The sequence below is a fragment of the Pholis gunnellus genome (assembly GCF_910591455.1).
Source record: "Pholis gunnellus genome assembly, chromosome: 12".
Classification (NCBI taxonomy): Eukaryota; Metazoa; Chordata; class Actinopteri; order Perciformes; family Pholidae; genus Pholis; species Pholis gunnellus.
Genome location: NC_136539.1, coordinates 21155981 through 21178847, shown reverse-complemented (window position 1 = coordinate 21178847; position 22867 = coordinate 21155981). Strand labels below are relative to the sequence as shown.

Sequence of the window (22867 nt, the reverse complement as noted above, 5' to 3'; positions counted from 1 at the left end):
TCATTTCTGCTATACTAAACTGATGGAAAATACAAGATTCTCATTTGGAATAACTATAATAGATGGCCATAACATAAACCTTTAGTATTATACTAAATTATTTTATTTATTTTATTAGTCTATTTTTATCGTATCGACTGTTTTATTCTGTTTTGTCTATTACTGTTTTATCCAGATTTAACTCTTACCTTAGTTGTCGTGCTTTGTTGGGCCTCACTGTTGAGATTTCCGTTGTTATCATTGCCTTGCTTTTGCTGTTTTGTCTGTCAAAGCACATTGTAAACTCTGTTTTTAAAGGTGCTATATAAATAAAGTTATTCAGTCTGGCTTTGTAGCACAAAGGCAGTAAAACTGCCTGTTTCAAAGCACACTGTATATAATCCATCGGACTTAATAATAATAATCTTTATCCGCCAGAATGTTTGCAGCGCTTCTCCTCACACAGCGTTGCCAACACCTGCTCAAAAAATACATCAAAACTTGCGGCCTGATCAGGAATTGTGTGCTATCTATTTTCTAGAGAGATTTGCCCAGCGGTTTTCCCGAAAATTGCGAAAGACTGAGCAAAATCTCTCCATTCACTTCAATGGGGTTTTGGCGTGAAGAGAGCTAAAAAAAACACTTAACTTTGGGCCCATATTGACTAGCCATACATTAACGTACAACAATGATTTGAAGTTTAAAACGTTGACAAAACACTGGACTTTATTTAGCCAAATGGGCATTTTGATAGCTAGCACAGCTTTCATGAAGTCACAGATTAAGTTTCAGGAACATTTTGGGTCCATTTCAGTTTTATAATGGGTGTGTATTGCACGGAATGTTCAGCCCTAGAGTGATGACATAACTGTCAGAGTGGAGCGGAGCAGGAAAGTATTCTGTCATTTTTACGAACAAATTATGCTGAGTCCCACAATTTTTACTCTTTATACACCAGTTTTGGCCCAAAAGCTTGGAAATGTTGTGCTGTCGCACACAGATGTCAATGGAATCCAACGGAGTTACACATTTGGCTCAAAGAGCCGCAAAGCGACATGAACTCCAACCAACTGCTTCATTAGACTCCATGTTAAATATGACCACTCATTGCTCAAAGAAAGCAGACGGTACCCCAATTTTATTAAAAGCGTCTTTAAATGGTCACTTTGTCAGATTGAAGCGATTCGAGTCATAAATTCTTGCCGTGATTGAACACAACAGACCACACGTTGGCTTTCACAAGCTGCGTGGTGTCACAGGGAAAGATGTGCTTGGGATTGACTTCCGAGAACAAGAATGTTAACAAACAATGGCGTCAGAAGCGGTGTGTTTGATAATCTTGAGATTGTAAAAGCTATAAAAATGAAAGACAACATAACTGATCTATTTTTCAAAGTTTCACTGAGCAACACCAACATCATTCCTCTTTGCCGTGTATTCAGTTCTGTGCTCCTATTGGTCAACGTGGCAACACGTGAATCTTTTTGTCAGGACCTGGTGACACATCACAGATGCAGTGTCAGTTGTCATGGACTACAAGGTACCCAGTCCCTGAAGAATGCACAAAACCTCTGTATTCTGGTGGCTTCAATAGTAAGTTGCTGAGTAATGGGGTTCTGAGGGGGAGGGGTCACTGATTCTTTACCTTGGTCAGGTATAAAAGGAAAGGGTTAAACCAGATAGGCAAGAAGGTCCGCAACAGCACATCTACAGCAACCATGAGCAACACCGACATGAACATGAGGGGCAAGGTACTGTTTAAAAATCTTTTTGTAATAAGCCAAAATTATTGTCACTATATTCACCTCACTGCTTTATTTCTAAACATTATAATTCACTTGTTTTCAGATCACCTTCTACGAAGAGAGGAACTTCCAGGGTCGCTCCCATGAGTGCATGAGCGACTGCTCTGACATGTCCTCCTACCTGAACAGGTGTCACTCCTGCAGGGTGGAGAGCGGCTGTTTCATGGTCTACGACCGCCCCAACTACATGGGGAGCCAGTACTTCATGAGGAGGGGCGAGTACGCCGACCACATGAGCATGATGGGCATGAGGGACTGCATCAGGTCTTGCCGTATGATCCCCATGGTAGGTTTAAAACAGACCTTAAAGTTGATCTTTGAGTGATCCCTTTTTTATCTCGGAAATAATCAACATTTTTCTCTTGTTTCTTCAAAACAGCACAGAGGTCAGTTCAGGATGAAGATCTACGAGAGGGAGAACTTCGGTGGTCAGAGTCACGAGCTGATGGACGACTGTGACAGCATCATGGACCATCACCGCATGAACGAGTGCCAGTCCTGCAACGTGATGGACGGCCACTGGCTGATGTACGAGCAGCCCCAGTTCAGAGGCAGGCAGATGTACATGAGGCCCGGAGAGTACAGGAACTTCAGGGACATGGGCATGAGCGGCATGAGCGGCATGAGGTTCATGAGCATGAGGCGCATCACTGATTCCTACAACTAAATGTTTCCTGAATGTATGAAATGCAAATTAAATGAATCATTTCTGCACTTCTTTTTGTCAAGCTTATTGCCCAACTGTCACAGTGAAATAGTTTATAACAAACAATATATGTAACGGTTCATGAAATGTAATATATTAGAATTCTTTTAGACAGCAAGCAGCTCTTGGCAAGCACGTTTTCATCCTAAAATGCTTTAAATCTGCTGAGAAATGTAGCGCTACATTTCACTGCTAAACCCAATAGACAAAGGCACTTCAAGACCTTTGATTTTGCAAGACAGACAAATATTCTGGGTAGTTGACAATGCTTCAAGTTTGACAATGAAATCTAAATAAACAAGTGAGGCATCTAAATTGTCATGTTGTAAATGAGAAGATAACTAATGGTAGCGACTTAAGAAAGTTAATGTTGGCTAATGTTTCTTGTTTATGCCTCTTAGCATAAAATGACTTCTCTATTTATGCCTCGTTTTTTTATCACGATCATTTATCAGTTTATACAGCTACGACTCCAAACGACCTCTTTGGTAAGAAAACGTCTAATCACTGAGCCTAAAATTTGTTTTTTAGGGCACTGCTAGCAGCAAGTACAAGTTTAAGATTACCATGAAGTCACCTAAAACAGTTAGCAGTTGAAGTCAGTTCACTCAAATTATGGTTAAATGTTCGACTAATTCCGCTATTATAGTGCAGTGTTTTCTTCTACAATGATGAAGCATTGAGATTTGCTATGTCGTTAGCTCTGATGTCTGACCTAGACTGGCTCCTTCTCCGTACGAATGTTGGCTGAGGCACATGTGGGTATTAAAGTATTTAAATTCATTTCTGCTATACTAAACTGATGGAAAATACAAGATTCTCATTTGGAATAATTATAATAGATGGCCATAACATAAACCTTTAGTATTATACTAAATCATTTTATTAGTGTATTTTTATCGTATCGACTGTTTTATTCTGTTTTGTCTATTACTGTTTTTTCCGGGTTTAACTCTTACCTTAGTTGTCGTGCTTTGTTGGGCCTCACTGTTGAGCTTTCTGTTGTTGTTATCATTGCCTTGCTTTTGCTGCTTTGTCTGTCAAAGCACATTGTAAACTCTGTTTTTAAAGGTGCTATATAAATAAAGTTATTCAGTCTGGCTTTGTAGCACAAAGGCAGTAAAACTGCCTGTTTCAAAGCACACTGTATATAATCCATCGGGCTTAATAATAATAATCTTTATCCGCCAGAAAGTTTGCAGCGCTTCTCCTCACACAGCGTTGCCAACACCTGCTCAAAAAATACATCAAAACTTGCGGCCTGATCAGGAATTGTGTGCTATCTATTTTCTAGAGAGATTTGTCCAGCGGTTTTCCCGAAAATTGCGAAAGACTGAGCAAAATCTCTCCATTCACTTCAATGGGGTTTTGGCGTGAAGAGAGCTAAAAAAAACACTTAACTTTGGGCCCATATTTACTAGCCATACATTAACGTACAACAATGATTTGAAGTTTAAAACGTTGACAAAACACTGGACTTTATTGAGCCAAATGGGCATTTTGCTAGCTAGCACAATTTTCATGAAGTCACAGATTAAGTTTCAGGAACATTTTGGGTCCATTTCAGTTTTATAATGGGTGTGTATTGCACGGAATGTTCAGCCCTAGAGTGATGACATAACTGTCAGAGTGGAGCGGAGCAGGAAAGTATTCTGTCATTTTTACGACCAAATTGTGCTGAGTCCCACAATTTTTACTCTTTATACACCAGTTTTGGCCCAAAAGCTTGGAAATGTTGTGCTGTCGCACACAGATAACAATGGAATCCAACGGAGTTACACATTTGGCTCAAAGAGCCGCAAAGCGACATGAACTCCAACCAACTGCTCCATTAGACTCCATGTTAAATCTGACCACTCATTGCTCAAAGAAAGCAGACGGTACCCCAATTTTATAAAAAGCGTCTTTAAGATGGTCACTTTGTCAGATTGAAGCGATTCGAGTCATAAATTCTTGCGGTGATTGAACACAACAGACCACACGTTGGCTTTCACAAGCTGCGTGGTGTCACAGGGAAAGATGTGCTTGGGATTGACTTCCGAGAACAAGAATGTTAACAAACAATGGCGTCAGAAGCGGTGTGTTTGATAATCTTGAGATTGTAAAAGCTATAAAAATGAAAGACAACATAACTGATCTATTTTTCAAAGTTTCACTGAGCAACACCAACATCATCCCTCTTTGCCGTGTTTTCAGTTCTGTGCTCCTATTGGTCAACGTGGCAACACGTGAATCTTTTTGTCAGGACCTCGTGACGCATCACAGATGCAGTGTCAGTTGTCATGGACTACAAGGTACCCAGTCCCTGAAGAATGCACAAAACCTCTGTATTCTGGTGGCTTCAATAGTAAGTTGCTGAGTAATGGGGTTCTGAGGGGGAGGGGTCACTGATTCTTTACCTTGGTCAGGTATAAAAGGAAAGGGTTAAACCAGATAGGCAAGAAGGTCCGCAACAGCACATCTACAGCAACCATGAGCAACACCGACATGAACATGAGGGGCAAGGTAATGTTTAAAAATCTTTTTGTAATAAGCCAAAATTATTGTCACTATATTCACCTCACTGATTTATTTCTAAACATTATAATTCACTTGTTTTCAGATCACCTTCTACGAAGAGAGGAACTTCCAGGGTCGCTCCCATGAGTGCATGAGCGACTGCTCTGACATGTCCTCCTACCTGAACAGGTGTCACTCCTGCAGGGTGGAGAGCGGCTGCTTCATGGTCTACGACCGCCCCAACTACATGGGGAGCCAGTACTTCATGAGGAGGGGCGAGTACGCCGACCACATGAGCATGATGGGCATGAGGGACTGCATCAGGTCTTGCCATATGATCCCCATGGTAGGTTTAAAACAGACCTTAAAGTTGCTTTTGAGTGATCCCTTTTTTATCTCGGAAATAATCAACATTTTTCTCTTGTTTCTTCAAAACAGCACAGAGGTCAGTTCAGGATGAAGATCTACGAGAGGGAGAACTTCGGTGGTCAGAGTCACGAGCTGATGCACGACTGTGACAGCATCATGGACCATCACCGCATGAACGAGTGCCAGTCCTGCAACGTGATGGACGGCCACTGGCTGATGTACGAGCAGCCCCAGTTCAGAGGCAGGCAGATGTACATGAGGCCCGGAGAGTACAGGAACTTCAGGGACATGGGCATGAGCGGCATGAGCGGCATGAGGTTCATGAGCATGAGGCGCATCACTGATTCCTACAACTAAATGTTTCCTGAATGTATGAAATGCAAATTAAATGAATCATTTCTGCACTTCTTTTTGTCAAGCTTATTGCCCAACTGTCACAGTGAAATAGTTTATAACAAACAATATATGTAACGGTTCATGAAATGTAATATATTAGAATTCTTTTAGACAGCAAGCAGCTCTTGGCAAGCACGTTTTCATCCTAAAATGCTTTAAATCTGCTGAGAAATGTAGCTCTACATTTCACTGCTAAACCCAATAGACAAGGGCACTTCAAGACCTTTGATTTTGCAAGACAGACAAATATTCTGGGTAGTTAACAATGCTTCAAGTTTGACAATGAAATCTAAATAAACAAGTGAGGCATCTAAATTGTCATGTTGTAAATGAGAAGATAACTAATGGTAGCGACTTAAGAAAGTTAACGTTGGCTAATGTTTCTTGTTCATGATTCTTAGCATAAAATGACTTCTCTATTTATGCCTTGTTTTTTTATCACTATCAATTATCAGTTTATACAGCTACGACTCCAAACGACCTCTTTGGTAAGAAAACGTCTAATCACTGAGCCTAAAATTTGTTTTTGGGCACTGCTAGCAGCAAGTACAAGTTTAAGATTACCATGAAGTCACCTAAAACAGTTAGCAGTTGAAGTCAGTTCACTCAAATTATGGTTAAATGTTCGACTAATTCCGCTATTATAGTGCAGTGTTTTGTTCTACAATGATGAAGCATTGAGATTTGCTATATCGTTAGCTCTGATGTCCGACCTAGACTGGCTCCTTCTCCGTACGAATGTTGGCTGAGGCACATGTGGGTATTAAAGTATTTAGATTCATTTCTGCTATACTAAACTGATGGAAAATACAAGATTCTCATTTGGAATAATTATAATAGATGGCCATAACATAAACCTTTAGTATTATACTAAATTATTTTATTTATTTTATTAGTCTATTTTTATCGTATCGACTGTTTTATTCTGTTTTGTCTATTACTGTTTTATCCAGATTTAACTCTTACCTTAGTTGTCGTGCTTTGTTGGGCCTCACTGTTGAGATTTCCGTTGTTATCATTGCCTTGCTTTTGCTGTTTTGTCTGTCAAAGCACATTGTAAACTCTGTTTTTAAAGGTGCTATATAAATAAAGTTATTCAGTCTGGCTTTGTAGCACAAAGGCAGTAAAACTGCCTGTTTCAAAGCACACTGTATATAATCCATCGGACTTAATAATTATAATCTTTATCCGCCAGAATGTTTGCAGCGCTTCTCCTCACACAGCGTTGCCAACACCTGCTCAAAAAATACATCAAAACTTGCGGCCTGATCAGGAATTGTGTGCTATCTATTTTCTAGAGAGATTTGCCCAGCGGTTTTCCCGAAAATTGCGAAAGACTGAGCAAAATCTCTCCATTCACTTCAATGGGGTTTTGGCGTGAAGAGAGCTAAAAAAAACACTTAACTTTGGGCCCATATTGACTAGCCATACATTAACGTACAACAATGATTTGAAGTTTAAAACGTTGACAAAACACTGGACTTTATTTAGCCAAATGGGCATTTTGATAGCTAGCACAGCTTTCATGAAGTCACAGATTAAGTTTCAGGAACATTTTGGGTCCATTTCAGTTTTATAATGGGTGTGTATTGCACGGAATGTTCAGCCCTAGAGTGATGACATAACTGTCAGAGTGGAGCGGAGCAGGAAAGTATTCTGTCATTTTTACGAACAAATTATGCTGAGTCCCACAATTTTTACTCTTTATACACCAGTTTTGGCCCAAAAGCTTGGAAATGTTGTGCTGTCGCACACAGATGTCAATGGAATCCAACGGAGTTACACATTTGGCTCAAAGAGCCGCAAAGCGACATGAACTCCAACCAACTGCTTCATTAGACTCCATGTTAAATATGACCACTCATTGCTCAAAGAAAGCAGACGGTACCCCAATTTTATTAAAAGCGTCTTTAAATGGTCACTTTGTCAGATTGAAGCGATTCGAGTCATAAATTCTTGCCGTGATTGAACACAACAGACCACACGTTGGCTTTCACAAGCTGCGTGGTGTCACAGGGAAAGATGTGCTTGGGATTGACTTCCGAGAACAAGAATGTTAACAAACAATGGCGTCAGAAGCGGTGTGTTTGATAATCTTGAGATTGTAAAAGCTATAAAAATGAAAGACAACATAACTGATCTATTTTTCAAAGTTTCACTGAGCAACACCAACATCATTCCTCTTTGCCGTGTATTCAGTTCTATGCTCCTATTGGTCAACGTGGCAACACGTGAATCTTTTTGTCAGGACCTGGTGACACATCACAGATGCAGTGTCAGTTGTCATGGACTACAAGGTACCCAGTCCCTGAAGAATGCACAAAACCTCTGTATTCTGGTGGCTTCAATAGTAAGTTGCTGAGTAATGGGGTTCTGAGGGGGAGGGGTCACTGATTCTTTACCTTGGTCAGGTATAAAAGGAAAGGGTTAAACCAGATAGGCAAGAAGGTCCGCAACAGCACATCTACAGCAACCATGAGCAACACCGACATGAACATGAGGGGCAAGGTACTGTTTAAAAATCTTTTTGTAATAAGCCAAAATTATTGTCACTATATTCACCTCACTGCTTTATTTCTAAACATTATAATTCACTTGTTTTCAGATCACCTTCTACGAAGAGAGGAACTTCCAGGGTCGCTCCCATGAGTGCATGAGCGACTGCTCTGACATGTCCTCCTACCTGAACAGGTGTCACTCCTGCAGGGTGGAGAGCGGCTGTTTCATGGTCTACGACCGCCCCAACTACATGGGGAGCCAGTACTTCATGAGGAGGGGCGAGTACGCCGACCACATGAGCATGATGGGCATGAGGGACTGCATCAGGTCTTGCCGTATGATCCCCATGGTAGGTTTAAAACAGACCTTAAAGTTGATCTTTGAGTGATCCCTTTTTTATCTCGGAAATAATCAACATTTTTCTCTTGTTTCTTCAAAACAGCACAGAGGTCAGTTCAGGATGAAGATCTACGAGAGGGAGAACTTCGGTGGTCAGAGTCACGAGCTGATGGACGACTGTGACAGCATCATGGACCATCACCGCATGAACGAGTGCCAGTCCTGCAACGTGATGGACGGCCACTGGCTGATGTACGAGCAGCCCCAGTTCAGAGGCAGGCAGATGTACATGAGGCCCGGAGAGTACAGGAACTTCAGGGACATGGGCATGAGCGGCATGAGCGGCATGAGCGGCATGAGGTTCATGAGCATGAGGCGCATCACTGATTCCTACAACTAAATGTTTCCTGAATGTATGAAATGCAAATTAAATGAATCATTTCTGCACTTCTTTTTGTCAAGCTTATTGCCCAACTGTCACAGTGAAATAGTTTATAACAAACAATATATGTAACGGTTCATGAAATGTAATATATTAGAATTCTTTTAGACAGCAAGCAGCTCTTGGCAAGCACGTTTTCATCCTAAAATGCTTTAAATCTGCTGAGAAATGTAGCGCTACATTTCACTGCTAAACCCAATAGACAAAGGCACTTCAAGACCTTTGATTTTACAAGACAGACAAATATTCTGGGTAGTTGACAATGCTTCAAGTTTGACAATGAAATCTAAATAAACAAGTGAGGCATCTAAATTGTCATGTTGTAAATGAGAAGATAACTAATGGTAGCGACTTAAGAAAGTTAATGTTGGCTAATGTTTCTTGTTTATGCCTCTTAGCATAAAATGAGTTCTCTATTTATGCCTCGTTTTTTTATCACTATCATTTATCAGTTTATACAGCTACGACTCCAAACGACCTCTTTGGTAAGAAAACGTCTAATCACTGAGCCTAAAATTTGTTTTTTAGGGCACTGCTAGCAGCAAGTACAAGTTTAAGATTACCATGAAGTCACCTAAAACAGTTAGCAGTTGAAGTCAGTTCACTCAAATTATGGTTAAATGTTCGACTAATTCCGCTATTATAGTGCAGTGTTTTCTTCTACAATGATGAAGCATTGAGATTTGCTATGTCGTTAGCTCTGATGTCTGACCTAGACTGGCTCCTTCTCCGTACGAATGTTGGCTGAGGCACATGTGGGTATTAAAGTATTTAAATTCATTTCTGCTATACTAAACTGATGGAAAATACAAGATTCTCATTTGGAATAATTATAATAGATGGCCATAACATAAACCTTTAGTATTATACTAAATCATTTTATTAGTGTATTTTTATCGTATCGACTGTTTTATTCTGTTTTGTCTATTACTGTTTTTTCCGGGTTTAACTCTTACCTTAGTTGTCGTGCTTTGTTGGGCCTCACTGTTGAGCTTTCTGTTGTTGTTATCATTGCCTTGCTTTTGCTGCTTTGTCTGTCAAAGCACATTGTAAACTCTGTTTTTAAAGGTGCTATATAAATAAAGTTATTCAGTGTGGCTTTGTAGCACAAAGGCAATAAAACTGCCTGTTTCAAAGCACACTGCATATAATCCATCGGGCTTAATAATAATAATCTTTATCCGCCAGAATGTTTGCAGCGCTTCTCCTCACACAGCGTTGCCAACACCTGCTCAAAAAATACATCAAAACTTGCGGCCTGATCAGGAATCGTGTGCTATCTATTTTCTAGAGAGATTTGTCCAGCGGTTTTCCTGAAAATTGCGAAAGACTGAGCAAAATTTCTCCATTCACTTCAATGGGGTTTTGGCATGAAGAGAGCTAAAAAAAACACTTAACTTTGGGCCCATATTGACTAGCCATACATTAACGTAGAACAATGATTTGAAGTTTAAAACGTTGACAAAACACTGGACTTTATTGAGCCAAATGGGCATTTTGATAGCTAGCACAGCTTTCATGAAGTCACAGATTAAGTTTCAGGAACATTTTGTGTCCATTTCAGTTTTATAATGGGTGTGTATTGCACGGAATGTTCAGCGCTAGAGTGATGACATAACTGTCAGAGTGGAGCGGAGCAGGAAAGTATTCTGTCATTTTTACGACCAAATTGTGCTGAGTCCCACAATTTTTACTCTTTATACACCAGTTTTGGCCCAAAAGCTTGGAAATGTTGTGCTATTGTGACACAGATGTCAATGGAATCCAACGGAGTTACACATTTGGCTCAAAGAGCCGCAAAGCGACATGAACTCCAACCAACTGCTCCATTAGACTCCATGTTAAATCTGACCACTCATTGCTCAAAGAAAGCAGACGGTACCCCAATTTTATAAAAAGCGTCTTTAAGATGGTTACTTTGTCAGATTGAAGCGATTCGAGTCATAAATTCTTGCCGTGATTGAACACAACAGACCACACGTTGGCTTTCACAAGCTGCGTGGTGTCACAGGGAAAGATGTGCTTGGGATTGACTTCCGAGAACAAGAATGTTAACAAACAATGGCTTCAGAAGCGGTGTGTTTGATAATCTTGAGATTGTAAAAGCTATAAAAATGAAAGACAACATAGCTGACCTATTTTTCAAAGTTTCACTGAGCAACACCAACATCATTCCTCTTTACCGTGTTTTCAGTTCTGTGCTCCTTTTGGTCAACGTGGCAACACGTGAATCTTTTTGTCAGGACCTCGTGACGCATCACAGATGCAGTGTCAGTAGTCATGGACTACAAGGTACCCAGCCCCTGAAAAATGCACAAAACCTCTGTATTCTGGTGGCTTCAATAGTAAGTTGCTGAGTAATGGGGTTCTGAGGGGGAGGGGTCACTGATTCTTTACCTTGGTCAGGTATAAAAGGAAAGGGTTAAACCAGATAGGCAAGCAGGTCAGCAACAGCACATCTACAGCAACCATGAGCAACACCGACATGAACATGAGGGGCAAGGTACTGTTTAAAAATCTTTTTGTAATAAGCAAAAATTACTGTCACTATATTCACCTCACTGCTTTATTTCTAAACATTATAATTCATTTGTTTTCAGATCACCTTCTACGAGGAGAAGAACTTCCAGGGTCGCTCCTATGAGTGCATGAGCGACTGCTCTGACATGTCCTCCTACCTGAACAGGTGTCACTCCTGCAGGGTGGAGAGCGGCTGCTTCATGGTCTACGACCGCCCCAACTACATGGGGAGCCAGTACTTCATGAGGAGGGGCGAGTACGCCGACCACATGAGCATGATGGGCATGAGGGACTGCATCAGGTCTTGCCGTATGATCCCCATGGTAGGTTTAAAACAGACCTTAAAGTTGATCTTTGAGTGATCCCTTTTTTATCTCGGAAATAATCAACATTTTTCTCTTGTTTCTTCAAAACAGCACAGAGGTCAGTTCAGGATGAAGATCTACGAGAGGGAGAACTTCGGTGGTCAGAGTCACGAGCTGATGGACGACTGTGACAACATGATGGACCGTTACCGCATGAGCGACTGCCAGTCCTGCAACGTGATGGACGGCCACTGGCTGATGTACGAGCAGCCCCAGTACAGGGGCAGGCAGATGTACATGAGGCCCGGAGAGTACAGGAACTTCAGGGACATGGGCATGAGCGGCATGAGGTTCATGAGCATGAGGCGCATCATGGATTCCTCCAACTAAATGTTCACTAAATCAATTGCCATTAAATAAATAATGTCTGCACTCTAACAACTGCCTAACTGCTTCATTGAATTATTACAACAAAAATATATAAGGTGTCATTAAATCTGATATATTTTAACATTTTAGACACCAAGTAGATTTTCACCTGATGTTTTTAATATGATGAGAAATGTAGCTTTTCATTTTATTGTATACCCCAAACAGATAAGGGTATTCAACACTGATCTTGAAAGAAGGATTAATATTCTGGGTATATAACAATTTGAAATACAGTCCAAAATACCAAAACTAAATTCATGGCTATCAACAACAGATTCTGGACATAGAAAAAAAAAACTTTTTACACAGAGACCACATAAAACAATGGAATAAGACTTTCTCCCCTAAGACATCCAGCCCAAACTTGCACTAAATAGGTACTCCTCTCCCATCACCATCCAAATACCCCCTTTTCCTACACTACCCCACAACTCCTCCTTTCTTTTGGTTTTGGTTTCTTGAAGTTATGTATCTCTTAGTTATTTTCTATTATTTATACATTTAACTTGTATAAAGTATTAAAAAATGTGCAATAACCCCTGAAGTAAACAAGTGTTGGAAGATGATGAAAGAAACATTGCAATAAAGTATTTTCAAAAAAGAATAGCACCAGTATGTCTGTTTCATTTGCGTTAGGGGTCCATCCCCTGCTACCTGCACTCCCAACCCGACCATATGATCTGTCCATAATGGACCCAGCAGAAGAATTATTTGGTCAGGAACTTTATGTGGAGACTTATAACCTTTTTCATCTCCAAAATGGCAGGCAAGAGTAGGGAAAGGGAAGAAGCCTCATCATTGGCATGCTGGGAGGTTTCCTCAAGGCCTTGGTTTGCAAAAATTGATAACTGGGTTGGAAGAGGACTTTCTTTGCATTTCTGCATCCGAGTCTGATAACCTCCATTCTGCACTCCAGTCTGATATAAACCAGTCTGCCAGTCTCCAGCATTCATCCTGGTCTGTTAGCTTTGAGCCTGCTTTCCAGTCTGCAACCAGCCTCCCCTATGTTCTTCTAGCAACCAGCCTCCCCTTTGGCCCTTTCAGCAACCAGCCTTCAGTCCAGCCTTCTAGCAACTAGCCTCCCCTCCGTCCTTGTAGCAACCAGCCTCCCCTCCATCTTTCTAGCAACCAGCCTCCCCTCTGTCCTTCTAGCAACCAGCCTTCCCTTTGGCCCTTTCAGCAACCAGCCTTCAGTCGAGCCTTCTAGCAACCAGCCTCCCCTCTGTCCTTCTAGCAACCAGCCTCCCCTCTGTCCTTCTAGCAACCAGCCTCCCCTCCGTCCTTCTAGCAACCAGCCTTCCCTTTGGCCCTTTCAGCAACCAGCCTTCAGTCGAGCCTTCTAGCAACCAGCCTCCCCTCTGTCTTTCTAGCAACCAGCCTCCCCTCCGGCCTTCTAGCAACCAGCCTCCCCTTTGTCCTTCTAGCAACCAGCCTCCCCTCCGGCCTTCTAGCAACCAGCCTCCCCTCTGTCCTTCTAGCAACCAGCCTCCCCTCCGGCCTTCTAGCAACCAGCCTCCCCTCCGGCCTTCTAGCAACCAGCCTCCCCTCCGTCCTTCCAGCAACCAGCCTCCCCTCTGTCCTTCTAGCAACCAGTCTTCGTAGCCAACATCCAGAGCAGTCCTTCCCCTACTACCTGCACTCCCAGCTGTTACAAGCACATTCATTAATTAGCTAAATAACCTGCTAATGGGTGTTGCTGATGAATGCCCGTAGGTAAATGGTTTCAAACCCTGAGTGAACATCTGTACAGCGTATGAAACTTAGAAGGTGCTTTGGACTTCATAAAACATCTGACCAGAGTGGCAATTGCGGTCAATCACTGATGCAGCTAATGGTAGCCACTTGAGCTAGCTAATGTTTGTTGTTAATGCTACATAGTAACAATTTTAAGACATGAAATAACACTCTTAACGTTATGCTGGTTGGTTTTACGCCTATGACTCCCAAGAACCACTTTGGTAAAACACATCCAATCACTGAGCTTAAAACTCTGTTTCGTACACCGTTAACAGCAAGATTACTTTACCTTTATCTACAATTTAGGTCAGTCCACTTAAATTTTGGTTAATTGTTAGATGGATTCACCAATTATGATGCAGTGTTCTGTCGCTCTGTGCTCCTATTGGTCAAAGACACGGAATGCGTTGTAGAACTGGTCGAACTCCGCGGGACAGTGCAAAGTAATTCTGACATGGCCGTCTTTTTTGTCGGAACATTATAAGGTAGCATCGGTTGTTGTTAACTATTATACACTTCACGGGGTAAAAAAAATCAGCTGTTGTGCCAAACGCTGATTTCTGTGTAACCCGGTCAAAAGGGTGATATTTCTAAAGTCTTCGAGGGGCCAGTCATGTGATTATGCAACACAGTAACACAGGCCTGTACGCTGCTCTATACCATGTTGCTGGGTCAGGGGTTTAAACAATAGGGGGCCACTGACTCTGTAGGGTTTGGTCGGCTATAAAAGCAAGGGTTAAACCAAACAGGACAGCAGTGCAGCAGTAGCAACAGCAGCAGCTCATCTACAAATATGACCACCACTGACATGAGCATGGGCAAGGTAAGCACCTGGATCATTTCAGACATTAATCACAAATATTGCACTTTAAACAGAAGACTTATGTCCAATTATGTCCATGCATTTACTGACAACCCAAATTATAAACTAATGCATCCCTTGTTTTCAGATCACCTTCTACGAGGAGAAGAACTTCCAGGGTCGCTCCTATGAGTGCATGAGCGACTGCTCCGACATGACCTCCTACCTGAACAGGTGCCAGTCCTGCAGGGTGGAGAGCGGCTGCTTCATGGTCTACGACCGCACCAACTACATGGGGAGCCAGTACTTCATGAGGAGGGGCGAGTACGCCGACCACATGAGCATGATGGGAATGAGTGGTGGCATCAAGTCTTGCCGTATGATCCCCATGGTAGGTTTAAAACAGCATCCGTCATGATTCTACTTCGGGTTACAACCCCCACAAAACTTGTTATTAAGATATATATATTTTTTAATCTCTCCAAAACAGCACAGAGGTCAGTTCAGGATGAAGATCTACGAGAGGGAGAACTTCGGTGGTCAGAGTCACGAGCTGATGGAGGACTGTGACAACATCATGGACCGTTACCGCATGAACGAGTGCCAGTCCTGCAACGTGATGGACGGCCACTGGCTGATGTACGAGCAGCCCCAGTACAGAGGCAAGCAGATGTACATGAGGCCCGGAGAGTACAGGAGCTTCAGGGACATGGGCATGAGCGGCATGAGGTTCATGAGCATGAAGCGCATCATGGACATGTGCTAGACATTTTCATTTTGAAATAAAATATGAAAGATAAAACAAAAAATTGAGCTTGTGACTTTTTTCCCTCCTGTTTTATTAATGAGAATCCAAATATAAAGAGGTACTCAAACCAAGCATATTCACAACTTAACAGAAAATAATTTATCACTCTAATAAACATGAAAATAAATTTAAATACTAAAATGAATATTGATTTCATAGACACAACACATTGTAAAACCGTACTTCATCAGATAAACATTGAAGAGTAAATAAATAAATATTACATTTAAAAAAATATTTATACATATATTCTACAACAGAAAATATTTAAAAAAGACATTTGTTTAGCAAATCACAATTAAGCAAATCAATTTCAGAAGCATCTGAAATGTTATTAGTTTGAGTAACATGTTATGAAGTTGTACAAACGGTGTATAATATATATTCTTTCTATGTATGGGATACAACATTTGTGAGATTCTGATTGTGTGAGATCCTATCCACTTTGTTTTGTAGGTATTTATGAAGTTTTCAGCCCTGGAACAGTTTGAGTGAGACTCTGTTCAATGTTATTCAATATTCCCTATATTCATTATTTATCATCATTATTTTATTTTCATTAATTTAACCAGGTCAAAGTCTCATTGTGACTGAAATCTCTTTTGAAGACAGACTCGGCCAAGACGACACCATAAAATACATTAAAAACAACAGTTTACATGATATAAAGAGTATAAACAATATCCAGTTAAGAGTCTCTAACTAAAATCAAGTACAAACAATACATTTTAATGTACAGTATACTATCACTATTCACTATCACTATTTACTCTGTGTTTGTCTTGGTAGTGATGTATAAATATGATAACCCATATTGCACTCAAATTACTCCACCATGTAATATACAAAGTATATTGTATGTAAATGATGCATGCATTGCACAAAGGTCAACTACTGTAATTATGTAAGCAGCTGATAACAACAAGCATTAGTTAGTTGTGTACAATTAATTCCAACTATAAAACGAGCAGATAACATTATTATAAAACAAATAATGAAGGTTACCATAAATCAAACAGGTGATTGCTGCATCCGTCATAGAATTTATGCACACATTTCAAAATCCCAGCACCTTTCGTATGAGCATTTGAGATCATTGACGTTTCAGGTTACATTATTGTTTGAAACATTTTTTTGTGTCAGTCCAGCATAAACAATTGTAGTAACAGAATAAATCCACACTCACACTATACCTTAAAGATGATTCAGACTTTCAATCCCCCCCCGTATGTTAAATAAAACAAAAATAAGAGTTCAATCATTATAATAGTCAAAGTAATTACACATTTAACCAACAGATACAGAAGCCATTTGATCTAGAATGTCAGAGGATGCATAATAACCCGTTCCCATCAGCATTCACGAACAGAGGGTCCAACATCGCATGCTGCTGACTCATGACTTCTACACAATGGGGCCATTGAGTGTTTGGATGCCACGTTAGGTATAAAAAAGGCTTAAATCCGGGATAGGATTGCTATAGCATCACTCAATGTATCAGCCACCATGCACGGCAGGGTGAGTGTTTTGTGGATATTCTATTACAACTGTTACTCTTATAACGTTTTTGCTTTGCTGTATTTGTATGTTGTACATTACTGTGCAAAGAAAGGCATCCTTCTTTTGGCACTGTTACCTCACTACCGTCCATCCCAATGTGTGATACTGAACTTGGGGCGGCTGCTCTGTTGGATTCTAGATCATCTTCTACGAGGACAAGAACTTCCAGGGTCGCTCCTATGAGACCAGCAGCGACTGCGCTGACATGGCCTCCCACCTGAGCAGGTGTCACTCCTGCAAGGTGGAGAGCGGCTGCTTCATGGTCTATGACCGGCCCAACTACATGGGTCAGCAGTACTTCCTGAGGAGGGGCGAGTACTCCGACTACCAGCGCATGATGGGTTTCGGTGACTGCATCAGGTCCTGTCGTAACATCCCCATGGTACGACGATCAGGAAATTCTGCATCCCTCAAATGCCTTCTAATTGGAAGTTTCCTTCAAAATGACTAATCACTATGTATTTACTTTTAACAGCACAAAGGGTCCTACAAAGTGAGGATCTACGAGCGGGAGAACTTCGGCGGTCAGATGAATGAGCTGAACGACGACTGCGACAACATCCAGGACCGTTACCGTATGTCCGACTGCCAGTCCTGCAACGTGATGGACGGCCACTGGCTGATGTACGAGCAGCCCCAGTACAGAGGCAAGATGATGTACCTGAGGCCCGGAGAGTACAAGAGCTTCAAGGAGATGGGATACGATGGAATGAGATTCAGCTCCATTCGACGCATCACTGACTCCTGTTAACTTTACAAATTGATGTCTTAAACAAAACTCAAAAATTAAAAAATGTCCATACATAACGCGGTTTATGTCATCTTCATTGTTGGTACTTTATAAATTAGATTTTTGTGTGTATTGCATAACTTGAATGCAAAATGTGAATAGAAAAAGATATCTATAGTTGTCACTGTTCATTGATTGCCTCTGATATCCTCCATATCCATCATTTACAACCTCATATCATCACCTAAAGAAGTTCTTGCACATTCATAATTATCATTCATAATATATAATGGTTTATCAGAAGACATAAAGGAAAATGCATCTATTCTGTAAGTTGAAGTTATTGTGTAGGTACCAAGAAATGCATAAAAAAAAAAAAAGATTAAAAAATAGATTAGTTTGTAGTAGCACTAGTAAAAAAAATTATTTGACTCTGTAGTTGTTCAAGATTTAAGAATAAATAAAAAATATTTTAAATAGTTGCATTGAGTATAATAGGTATAAGGTTAGAGCTGTTAGGTTATTTTTCACATAAAATATCAAACACTGTGTGCTTATATTAATATTAATAGTATTTGGTTGATTCAGATGTTAAAGTCACAATCTGTGTGCAGCACATATTCTCCAGAAAAGTTCCAGAAAATGTCCCAAACGGAACAACAAAGTATATCGTATCATTAGCTGCCACGTCTCGATGAGTGGTTTGAGAAACTAAATAATCTGTCAGCTCTTTTACTGTCAGTGCTCCTTCGTGTTTTTCCCTTCGCAGACAGAGATACGTGGAGCCATCTCACTTATTGTCTTGCACCAGGGCACGCTGCACTGTTATTTCAACAAGTTCTCATTTTAACTCGTCAAATACTGGTGCTTTGTCGTACCCATTGGCGTCACTTTCTAACATATTGGGTAGCCCAGCGCAGATAAAAAATATATATATCGCTATAAACATGTGGTTAACGTTGTGAATTTAAACAAAACCACTTAGGTAAGTATGGAGAACACGTCACATCACTAACGTCACTTCAAAATAACTCAAACAACACTTTGGCACACAAACAAGGGTCTCCTGATTGAAAGTCCTGTGTTTGTTTGACCCATGTGCCCTGGGTGGGGTTTCACTTTTTTGGTCTTTACAGTATGTCATCACGCATCAGTTTCTGAAAGCATTCAATAATGACGCAGGTGGGTTTACATGGTAGTTACTTGAAAGCCTGGCGTGTCTCATACAGATGCTAATAAAGACGCTTTGAGCGTCGACATCAGACGGTCCAGCTCACTGAGCCTGGGCTGTGATAATAACAATGAGTCACAAATGCTACTTTGTTGCATTCACACCTGTGTATTTTTAAATATCAGATATCTACTTTGCCCAAGATGCATAAAGTGTGTGAGTGAAACACAGCCTGTATTACTACAGACTCATCAGGTTATGATATATATGTTTTATTTTTATTTTAATAACAGAGAGACAAAATAAAAGCCTTGCCAGGGTTCTTTGTCGACATGGATGTGTGTTTTTTGCATATTGCTACATAAGTGAGAGGAAATCTTGCACAGATACATGTGGTTAAGACTGTTGTGGGTTCTCAATTATCAATTGGTTTTACAAACTTCATCTATTTCATTTAAAATAAAGCAGACTCAAGTGGTTATTTATGCAAACTTTATAGTTGTGTTTTTGTAAAGGGATGAACACCCAAATTAATTTGTATGCATCATTTAAAGTTTTTATTATTATTACTATTATTAAAAAAGAATTGTATGCCAGGTTTGAAAAGACAAAGGCATGTTTATTTTAATTTATTAAGCTTCAAATATTTGTGTGAATGAAACATATACATACACCTGTAAATTATTGGAAGTTTGTGTTTAACAATAAATAAAAGACTGCTAGAAAAAGGTCAGCTGGTTTTCTTCGCTCTATAGTATTCAAAAAATGACATTTATTATCATCCATCACTAGTCGGATTCAAATAGAATACATTATGACGTACTATTATTCTAATAATGAAGAGGAAGATTGGATAGAACAAATAAAATGAACAGTAAACATATTTAAATAAACTAAATAAATAGTACATGTTTGATAAGCAGTAGACAGTTAAACACTCATAAGGTTCTCACACTTTCTATAACTTAAATATTGAATGTAAAAACAAAAATAATCATCTTAATATAAAAAACAAAACATCAACAGCTATTATAAGATACCTTCATTTGGAAATATGATGAAAACAACATATTTCCTGGTGGATCAGAGTGACTGTTATATGGTTTAATCTCAGAAATCAAATAAATATGTCATGTGGCTCTGATGTTCTGTTTTTTTTTATATAAAAGCCAACATTAATAAATATGAATTCATTCAACATGTGTGTTTGTTTTTTACAGTTTATTCTGCTCCAGGAACTTGTGCATTTGTTCACTGCTAACAATACAGTTTTTTGGGGGAGGAAAGAAGTCCTGTGGTGCCTTTTATTTTACCCATTAAAAACATTAGATTAGCGGTGACATATTTAATGAGCCCTTCAAAGAAAAGTACAGCATGCTTTTTGGAAAACACGTCCTCTGTTGTTCAGCAACACAGACAATGCAATGCGGGGCCTCCTCTCACAAATGCAACCACCGCAAATCACGATCAAGGTCACTTTGAATTGAACTGTACACGGGGGCCTCTGCACCGTGTTGCTCTGTCAGGAATTTGAACAATGGGGTCATGCATCGTTTGGGTGCGAGGTCAGGTATAAAAGCAACGGGGGACATCGAGAAAAGTGTGCAGTACCTTTGAGCCAAAACAGTAGTAACTGTAACCATGACCATGGGCAAGGTGTGTACAGCTTTTATAGTCTAATTAAGGTTGGCAATATATAAAAATGTATACAATCTGTACATTGTTATCATTGTGGTTTCTTGTTTTTTTTAGATCATCTTCTACGAGGACAGGAACTTCCAGGGTCGTTCCTATGAGACCAGCAGCGACTGCGCTGACATGACCTCCTACCTGAGCAGGTGTCACTCCTGCAAGGTGGAGAGCGGCTGCTTCATGGTCTACGACCGCCCCAACTACATGGGGAACCAGTACTTTGTCAGGAGGGGAGAGTACTCCGACTACCAGCGCATGGGCATGAGTGACTGCATCAGGTCTTGCCGCATGATCCCCATGGTACTGTAACTCATTTCCTGTTTATTTGATATTACACATGAGATTACATTGCACCGAATTACATCTTTTGAAGGAGTGACTCAGCGACTCATGTTCACTTCAATTTACAGCACAGAGGCCAGTTCAGGATGAAGATCTACGAGAGGGAGAACTTCGGTGGTCAGAGTCACGAGCTGATGGACGACTGTGACAACATGATGGACCGTTACCGCATGAACGAGTGCCAGTCCTGCAACGTGATGGACGGCCACTGGCTGATGTACGAGCAGCCCCAGTACAGAGGCAAGCAGATGTACCTGAGGCCCGGAGAGTACAAGAGCTTCAGGGACATGGGCATGAGCGGCATGAGGTTCATGAGCATGAAGCGCATCATGGATTCCTGTTATTAGAGCACTAATGTACAGAAGCAAGATTTTAAATAAAATCCAGTGATTCTCTTTTAAATGAATTCCCTCCGTTACTTTTTATTGAGTGATCTGAAACTCATACAACAAAGTACAACCTAAACTCATGGTGAAGGAAAAAAAAACGATACACTAAAAGAACATAATATATTTTTTAAGTTTTTAGGTTTTAGGGACTCTACATTGCACACCATCAGATGGCATTACTTTACCATTTTTAAAGTTAGTTGGGTTAAGCAAAACCATGATACAATCATTTGATAACTAGTTCATATTTTAAATAATATCTATATAGAAGTCCCCTATACAGATAATTCTTCATCATTTACAGACATATGTTGATATCAATAATAGACACAGAATTCATTTTTAGCAAAGGGGATTCATTTATGTAAAATATACCAGTATTTATTTAAGTGCACCATTAGGGAACATAGTGGTTTCTCTTTGTAAGAAATTAAAAACATTTAATGGGATGATGGATCACTACACGTACAAAAACAAAAGATGTAGGTGGTGGGATTTTAACATACTTTAAATTTCAGTATTTAAGTACCATTTGCAAAAGTGAACAAAAGTAAATTAACCTGTTTCCCTACATTTGATTCTCAAAGCATATCATTTTCTTGCCAATAACATTTTGTTCATGTCTATCACACTATTATCTTATAAGACTGATCACACACATTACTGTACTTATAATACGGTACAACTGTGAAGTAGTCGTAGTTAAATGTACTTAATCAGTGGATTGTAGTCATTTTATTTGACATCACTGCAATATATATATATATATTGAATGAATGAAAAGCAACATAGAATAAATAGCCAAGTAATATTTGAATACTTTCTATTTCCTTGTGGTTCTAAACACTGGGTGTACATCATACTGTAGATTATGTACTGCACAAAGTAATTCCTGATTTACACATGTATGTTGTTAAGAGGGAAAACATTTCCAGCTTTAAGTTGCTTTTTTTCACAACGAAATAATGAACTGGTTATGAGGCCGGTCACACTGTTGACAAGTAAAAACATGTACATCTTTTGTCATTTTTAATCTGTTCCAGCTTTTCAAAAAGGCTGACGCTCAAAACAATTGATTCGCATTACCGTGTTTGTGTTCTAAGAGAAAGTACAAGAGCGACGCTCGCCCATTACAGACACATTGTGACACACAATAGGGAGAGGTACGCCATTTTTGTTTTGCCAGTAGTCTCTTTGTCATTCACCAGAGTTTAATTTGTAGAACAATAACCATTTTGTGGGAGTCACAAGAGTTTACTTTTGTTAACAAATGGCTCCTTGTGATGTGGTTTTATAACAGATAATAAACTAAACTAACAACATATGTAAATGTAGAAGAGTCCAG

At 40.0% G+C, this 22867-nt stretch overlaps 4 protein-coding genes across 9 annotated transcripts; all 4 read left to right on the top strand.

Annotated features, from left to right (window-relative positions):
- Positions 1-1697: 1697 nt before the first annotated feature.
- Positions 1698-2451, top strand: LOC306703922 (gamma-crystallin M2-like; the record flags this gene model as incomplete). Its single annotated transcript, XM_079170096.1, has 3 exons — positions 1698-1730; positions 1828-2070; positions 2164-2451. 3 exons carry the CDS (start codon positions 1698-1700, stop codon positions 2449-2451), a joined length of 564 nt encoding a protein of 187 aa, XP_079026222.1.
- Positions 2452-4962: 2511 nt separating this feature from the next.
- Positions 4963-5715, top strand: LOC306703924 (gamma-crystallin M2-like; the record flags this gene model as incomplete). The annotated part of the gene is made up of 3 exons (XM_079170098.1): positions 4963-4995; positions 5093-5335; positions 5428-5715. 3 exons carry the CDS (start codon positions 4963-4965, stop codon positions 5713-5715), a joined length of 564 nt encoding a protein of 187 aa, XP_079026224.1.
- A 2514-nt stretch (positions 5716-8229) lies between these two features.
- LOC306703920 (gamma-crystallin M2-like) lies at positions 8230-8992 on the top strand (the record flags this gene model as incomplete). The annotated part of the gene is made up of 3 exons (XM_079170094.1): positions 8230-8262; positions 8360-8602; positions 8696-8992. The coding sequence occupies 3 exons, from the start codon at positions 8230-8232 to the stop codon at positions 8990-8992; spliced, it is 573 nt and encodes a 190-aa protein (XP_079026220.1).
- A 2512-nt stretch (positions 8993-11504) lies between these two features.
- On the top strand, positions 11505-21480 carry LOC306703926 (gamma-crystallin M3-like; the record flags this gene model as incomplete). 6 transcript variants are annotated; one of them, XM_079170102.1, is made up of 3 exons in its annotated part: positions 11505-11537; positions 20852-21091; positions 21202-21480. In XM_079170102.1, the coding sequence occupies 3 exons, from the start codon at positions 11505-11507 to the stop codon at positions 21478-21480; spliced, it is 552 nt and encodes a 183-aa protein (XP_079026228.1). The 6 variants fall into 6 exon arrangements, with proteins under 6 accessions (XP_079026228.1, XP_079026227.1, XP_079026226.1 ...); XM_079170101.1 differs by lacking the exons at positions 20852-21091; positions 21202-21480 and adding exons at positions 14979-15221; positions 15321-15596; XM_079170100.1 differs by lacking the exons at positions 20852-21091; positions 21202-21480 and adding exons at positions 11635-11877; positions 11971-12249.
- Between the last annotated feature and the right edge of the window lie 1387 nt (positions 21481-22867).